The sequence below is a fragment of the Vespa crabro genome, chromosome 11, assembly GCF_910589235.1.
Source record: "Vespa crabro chromosome 11, iyVesCrab1.2, whole genome shotgun sequence".
NCBI classification, from domain to species: Eukaryota; Metazoa; Arthropoda; class Insecta; order Hymenoptera; family Vespidae; genus Vespa; species Vespa crabro.
In genome coordinates, this window is record NC_060965.1 from 1,070,001 (window position 1) to 1,077,500 (window position 7,500).

General features: G+C 38.8%; 2 protein-coding genes across 17 annotated transcripts in view; one reads left to right on the forward strand and one right to left on the reverse strand.

The window, feature by feature from the left end:
* The window catches only part of LOC124428143, a gene marked incomplete at its 5' end in the record, with an annotated part of 13,217 nt that extends 9,060 nt beyond the window's left edge, over positions 1 to 4,157 (reverse strand). The window contains 2 exons of the mRNA XM_046971880.1: positions 3,549 to 3,563; positions 4,083 to 4,157. Of these exons, the coding sequence (XP_046827836.1) occupies positions 3,549 to 3,563; positions 4,083 to 4,157 (90 nt within the window). The remainder of the gene's footprint in view (positions 1 to 3,548; positions 3,564 to 4,082) is intronic.
* LOC124428213 (tyrosine-protein phosphatase Lar) overlaps positions 1 to 7,500 on the forward strand; it is a 488,512-nt gene that overhangs the window by 199,426 nt on the left and 281,586 nt on the right. Inside the window, exon 1 of one of the 16 annotated variants that reach the window (XM_046972048.1) lies at positions 6,039 to 6,300. The exons of the other annotated variants lie outside the window; for them this stretch is intronic. The gene's annotated coding sequence lies outside the window, so the exon portion shown is untranslated. Of the gene's footprint in view, positions 1 to 6,038; positions 6,301 to 7,500 lie in introns of those variants that run through there. 16 annotated transcript variants of the gene reach the window in all.

Here is a 7,500-nt window from a genome sequence, read left to right on the forward strand (position 1 = left end):
TAAAATCGTTCGTACGGAAATTGCTCTCTCTCTCTCTCTCTCTCTTTTCTTTTTTTTCTTTTTCCTTTTTTTTCTTTTCTTTTTTTGATGAGGGTGCGGGTAGACGGAGGTGAGCATTTCATTATATACCATTTCCATTCTTAACTGGCGGAACAAGCCAGAGAGCCTCAATCCGTCGAATAAAAATGCGATAGAATTTTAAATCGTCGACTACGACGACTACGACGTTGAAAAGCGGATAAGCAAAACGGATACGTAACTGGGAGTCGTAGTGACAAAGTGCCGGAAACGAAACGCAAGTGCGACGATAAGTAGGTAAGTCCCGAGTAGAGTATTAGATCGAGCCGCGACAATGGTTGTAAAAAAGATGCCGAGAGTTGGTGGCGATGATGGGTGGGGTGGGATTGGGATGGGAGAAAGTATAGGGGACTCTACTGGATAAACCAGTAGAAGGACTTATGGATGTGTACCGATGATGATGATGATCATGGTCATGATGATGATGATGATGATGATGATGATGATGATGATGATGATGATGATAGTGGTGAAGGTGGAAACGAAAGAAAACGTGAGGTGAGCTTTAAACCGTGCAAATATTTATCCGATAAATATTGTGATATCGATTTATATTTCAAGAAGCGAGACCGAATCGATAGAGCACGAACTTGACGCTTCTTCTTCTTCTTCTTCTTCGTTTTCTTTCTCTTTTTCTTCTTCTTCTTTTTTTTCTTTTTTATTTTTATTTTTCTTCTTTTTCTTTGGATTTGCTTGAAATATAATCGAAGCTATCGACGTAATTTGTATCATCGAATTAAACGCGATTGCTCTTACTTGTAATTATTTCCTTATTGCGATTTAATTGTTTTTCCCAAATATCACGATAGTAAAGAATTCTAATGGTAATTCTAATGGCAATATTCGATCTAACTCGATCCTTTTTTACATTCCCTTCCATTTTCCCCCTTTCAAACAAAAATTGTTAACTTAATTATGATTCGTCATCTTGTTGCATGCCATAATGTTTTACTTCAGGCATACTTGTTTATCTTATCGTCATATCGTACTTCAACTCCGATGCGTTTTCTAGAATATTAAAGTCATTCCGAGAACGTAGTAATACGAAAATGTGCAGAGTTAGCTGGAAGAAGAATAATTATCGATCTCGTCGGCCTGAATCACTATGGAATTATGGAAATTAAGTAATTTCTTCTTCGAATCGCCGTTCGAAGGACAAACGATCATCTACGATCTCTAATGAACTATAAGAACGATATACATATATGTATATACTGTATATATATAACATATATATATATATATATGTATATATATATATATATATATATATGGTCGTGTAGTGGTTGTTTGAGCCAAAACGCGGAACTGATACTACGGAAATGAGTTAGAGTGGTTTAATGATAGAGAGTGCGAGTGGCGATAACGAAGAGAGGCGGAAAGAGCTCTGGCGCGAGGCACAATGCCACAAACAAAGTAGATTACTCCCGATGCTATCGTAAATATTAATCGGCCATACTGAATAATGAATTGATGTCTCTTGCCTTTCACTCGATATAACTCGTAAAACTCGTCGTTTTACACTGCATTATACAGAAACTGTTGGTAATCAAAACGACTTCCGTTTCTCTTTGTCTTTGTCTTTCTACTGTTCGTTTTCTTTTTCTTTTCTTTTCTCTCTCTCTCTCTCTCTCTCTCTCTCTCTCTCTCTCTTTCTCGCATTTTTCTTTCTTTTCTTTTTTTTTTTTTTTATGGAATCAAGCACCGTCGTTGGGTTTTACGTCAATAATAATAATTGCCACTAATTTTTTTCGAGGGAAAGAAAAAAAAGAAGAAAAAAGGAAACGATGGATCGTTCAATCGATCGGATCCGTATTAAAAGAATTGCGGCTTATTAAATAATATCTAATATTGGCAATAAATATATTTTATCACGTTTAAACATGCAAACATATTTTCTTGTAAATATGAATGTAAATCGAATGTGTATGAATTAAAAATATAAAGATATATCGGAACGTCGATAGGAGGAGCCACGTGATTCATGAATATTTTTCTTATTTTTTTTTTTTTTTTTTTTTTTTTTTTTTTTTTTTTTTTTTAAATAATAAATAAATCAATCTATCAATCACTTTAGACACAAATACTACTATTTGCGTGAAAATGGTATTGACTCGAAATGTAAATCCTCGTAGCGTTTCACTGCTACTCGCAAAGAAAAACAAGAAAACATTTGACCGAAGATACGAGAATTTTGGTGGTGGGGATGGGTGTGAGGGTGGAGATAGGGATAGGTATATAGAGATGGAATGGGATGGGATTGTATAGAGGAGAGTGGTGGTAAAGACACGATCCCGGCCGTTCCTATCACGTTCATCGAAGAGTTTGCGAGCTAGGCGCGGGGTAGAGTGGAGTAAACTCTATATCGTTTACGTCGCATGCCAAGGAAGATACAGGACGGTCGTGGATAGACACACTTGCACACTTGCAAAACAAAAGTATACCCGTACACTTACCTCACAGAAAAATGGTCCCCAACCAGTATGTGTATGCCTGTCTTTCTCTCTTTTCGAATTTGTTCTCTTTCTATTTTTTTTTCTTTTTCCCGCTCTCTCTCTCTCTTTCTCTCTTTCCCTTCCCTCCCTCTCTCTCTTTCTCTCTCTCTCTATATATATATATATATATCTCCATTTCGTTTCTACGCAGACGTCTAACGTACTCCCAGGTGCCCTCTGAGTTTCGCGGTTGGACGACGAACGGTCCGAGTTTTTTCCCCTCTTTTTTTCTTATAGTTCTCTTTTTATTTTTTTGTTTTATTTTTATTTTTTTTATTTCTTTTTATTTCTTATTTTATTTTATTTTATTTTATTTCGATTCGCCCGACGTGAACAACGAAAGCCCTGAGAAAAAGCTCGAAGGGGAAGAAGCATTTTCTCTCTATCTCTCTTTCTATTAGTTCCTTGACTCCTGCTTCCACTCTTCGCGTCTCTTTCTCTATCAAATTAATTTCACGGCATTTGACGACCGGTTATATCAATTATCGTTACTTTCGTGATTTATTAAACATCCTCGTGGCCGGCTTGTTGGACCATGGGAGATGCATATCGCGACAGGTCCCTGGGAGTAGTACCACGCGGACAAACATCAAGGTAGAAACTGCGATACGTCGGGTTGGCAGAATACGACGGCTCACCCCGGACATCCCCCTTACTTGCTGGACGCATGCGTCGCTTTGAAAGCGTGCCTGAAACGACCCCTACCAGATGCAGCGGCTATCCCGTTCGGAACGTTTTACTTCTACCTTTTCTTCCCGCACCGTTCCCGCATCCCTCTAGCACACCCGGCTGCGTATACATGGTACCATCGTATACATACTCACACACCCCTACCTCTCTTTACGTCACCCTACTACTATGATACTACTCCTTCCAACCGTCTATTTCTCCTTGCGCTATCACTTTCTTCCTCCTCTTTTCTCGAAAGTCATCCCTCGAAAATCCTCTTACTCAAGGATGAAACTCACGAAAAACCGAGTCACGTTCCCTGTCGGCACGTTCAAAATTCGAGACCCTCCGTGAGCTATTCGATGAAAACGAGACAAAAGACTGAAAACGAGATGAAAATTACGGTACGTGAAGAGAAGTGAGTTAAAAGGAATGAGGATGAAGAGAGAGATTGCTTCTGGAGAGAAAGGGAAAGAGAGAGAGAGAGAGAAAATAAAAAAGAAAGAAAAGAAATGGAAGAGAGAGAGAGAGAGAGAGAGAGAGATAGAGATAGAGAGAGATAGAGATAGAGATAGAGAAGAAACGGCGAAAAGTCTTTCGATCGGCTATGAAATCTCGCCTGGCGCGAATTCGTACGTGAGGGGATGATCGCGAAGTCGTTGGGGTCGTGCGCATGCGCGTGAGGCTTCCGGTAAGAGCGGAGGGGGTGCAGTCGGGGGGTATGGGGGTGAGTCAGTCAGGCCGCAGCGCGCGTTCAGAAAACTACCCTCAACGCGGTCTTAACATACTCGCCGGGAATTTTTTAATTCGCGCTTACGCGTTGTATATCGTTGGGAATATTTTTTTTCTCTCTCTCTCTCTCTCCCTTTCCCCCTTGTCTCTTTCTCTCCCTTTATCTCTCTCTCTCTCTCTCTCTCTTTCTCTCTTTTCCTGTTTCTTTTCATCATCATCCCATTCTCTCTCTCTCTCTCTCTCTCATTGTCTTTCCCTTTCTCACTCCTTTTCTATACCCTTTTTTTTTCAAACAAATATATCGTCGTTCGATCGTCAAACGATAGAAGAGGAAAGAAAGTTTGACACGATCCTGGCTAACAATCGTCCAATAATTGTCAATTAACGAAGCCAGAAGAGAAGAGGAGAGAAGTATACGTGTTCGAAAAAATATTCGATAGATATCAATAGGATAATAATTACTGTTCGATGAATTCGTTGGACTTTGATGGTGCATTGGTGTTAAAGATTTAATATTAATTATTATATAATACCGGCTGTCGGAAAAATGAGAGAGGTGCTCGTGGACGACGTCATATTAGAAGATGGTCGTGGGAATGGGATTAAATTTGTTCCCATCGTTTCGTCGTGTGACAACGTTGACATGTGAGAGAAAGAGAGAGACAGAGAGAGAGAGTATAAAATGAAATAAAAAATAGGACGTCGGGCGTCGGGTATCGCGGAGGAAGGAAGAAAGAAAGAAAGGAAGGAAGAAAAGAAGGTTGTGCGGTTTCAAAGGATCATCAGTGAATTGGATGCGTTAATAGTTTTCAAATGGGCGAGAGAGAGAGATAAAGGACATAGATAAAATTAAAATAGAAAGAAGGAACGAGAGGAAGGACCTAAGGATTATAAGAAGACGATCGAAAGTTTTCTCTTTTGGGGAAAGAGAGAGAGAGAGAGAAAGGCGAGACTTTTTCATTTTTTTTTTTTTTTGCTTTCGATAACTCGAAAAAGAAAAAGAAAGAAAGAAATATATATACGTCGTGAGTTTTCGTTAATCGTTATGACGATTTCGCGAGTGTACGAGAACGATCTTTGTTGTATTCACGAGACATTTTTTAATTACTTCTTTCTCCTTTTTTCTTTTTTTTTTTTTCTCTCCCCCCTTTCCTTTCAATCGATCACGTTGAAATAATAAATATATGAGAAAGTTTTGATGAAGTCGAACGGTGTATACATATTTTTACATATGTACACTTGTGCATCTCGATTTGTTCTCGTCTGATCGGCGTAAAGTTTTTGGAAAAAGAGATCCGTCGGAAAATTGCCTCAATCGTCTCAGAATCGTCTCAAATGCTTCCGAGTTATATGCCGTCAAGAATTATCAAGGAATTATAAATAATAAAGGAAGAAGACACGGAGCAAAAGATAGATGGACAGACAGATAGACAGATAGATAGATAAAGAGAGAGAGGGAGAGGGAGAGAGAGAGAAAGAGAAAGAGAGAAAGAAAGAGAGAGAAGGAGAGACAGGAAGTTTTTAAAGATTTCGTCGGAAGACTTAAAGCGACTTAAAGTTATGCCGCATAAAACGTTGCTGTTGGAGTTAAGAAGAAGTTAAGATAAAAAAAAGAAAAAGTGGGGAGGGGGAGAGAATAGGGAAAGAAAAGAAAAATAAGAGGAAATAACAAAAAAAAAAGAAATAAATAAAAGAGGAAAACAAAACCAAAAAAAAAAAAGAGAGAGAGAAACAAGGGAAGAGAGAAGAGAAAAGGAAAAGGAGAAAAGAAATTAAACGGTGAAGGAGAGGAGAAGAAAATGAATAGTTTAGGTGGTAAAGAGGATGATAAAGCCAGGGAGGAAGATAGTCATGGCGTATAAACGTTGCGATTTAACCCTCTTAACGGACGAGTGAGAATTTGAGAAATTTCGCGGTCTAATCCGATGCTCGGCGGGTCCGAGGTAACGAGGAACGGAGGAAGAAGAAGAGGAAGAAGAGGAGAAGTGGCAGGAGAAGAAGAAGAAGGAGGAGGAAGAGGAGAAGGAGAAGGAGGAGAAGGAGGAGGAGGAGGAGGAGGAGGAGGTAGAAGAAGAAGAAGAAGAGGAGGAGGTGAAGGAAGAGCAAGAGGAAGCGAAAGAAGAAGCTAACCCTCGGTTCGTTCCTTGAAAATCCTTCCTCGATTAAGGAGGAAAAGGATTCTCTCTGCCGTTAGTTCGGCCATAGCGCGAGAGAACCCGAAAAAATATGGGATGGTCGTGGAATCACAGAAAGAAAGTGTCGAGATAATCGTTTCGAGAAGCGTCGCCGCCAAGGATGAGGAAGCTTTGCTGAGGAAGCTAAAAACGTAATAATGGAAGGAGGAAACGATATAAGAGCGTTTTCTCGTTTCTTCGTCCTTTGTCGTCATCTCTCTCTTTCTCTTTCTCTCTCTTTCTCTCTCTTTCGTGCGACGAAAGATAAAAAAAAAGTAAAAGTTACTCGCTCGAGTACGTCGGTCGGTGGTTACGATTCTTTTTCATTCATTTTTCTTTTTTTCTTTTCTTTTCTTTTCTTTTCTTTTTTTTGTTTCTTTTTTTTTGTTTTTTGTTTTTTCTTGTCGAAAATAAATCGATAGGATAAAAGAACAATAAGAGTGAGAGTAAGTGAGAAGGAGAGAGAGAAAGAGACGGAAAAAAGGAAAAAGAGAGAAAAGAGAAAGGAAAATAAGCTTCTAATCGGAAGAACAGCCAGTTTCTCCAGTGAGAGGAGGATCTGTATCGAGGAGGTGACTCTTAAGAATAAAAAGAAGAAGAAGAAGAAGAAGAAGTGAAATAAGAGAGAAGAGGATTCGTATCGAGTTTTCTCTCTTTCGGTCGTTACCGAGTCGGCGTTTTTTCAAAAAAGAGCCTTTGAAATCGATTGTCGATGTTATCCAAAGAATCGTCTTATTCGTCAATGCATACGGACACGGATAGAGGGTGGAGAGAGATGAAGAAGAAGGAAAAGGGTACAGGGAGGTTTGGGGGGTGGAGAAAGGATGTAAATAAATTCGGGAAAAATCGAGCTATCGGTTCTCAGGTTGGAGAACGCGATCAAGGAAAACGCGATCTCTTTAACGTTAGTAAGCGAAGAGGGCAAAAACGAAAAGGGGAGTGATGTAGTAGGAGTGGGAGAGGGGGATTTGAAACTCGAAGGAACAACATTCGTGGGATTCCTTTCGACATAGTCGAGTTACGAAGGCGTTTTCCTTTGAAAGCCGACATATTTGCATTATATATATATGTATATATATATATATATATATATATATATATATATATATATATATATATATATATACACATATCTTTCTCTCAATGATACCTTTCGAATAGCCGTGCGTCTCCGATTTTCTTTTTCTTTTTTTTTTTTTTTTTTATCGCATCGTTCTTAATCTTTGCTAGTTCAAAAGCGCAAGTATTTTTTTTGTGTTTTTATTTCTTTTTTCTGTACGAATAACTCACGCTTTAAAAACAGCATCATCCCTCTTCCGTATATATACACATATATATATATATATATATAT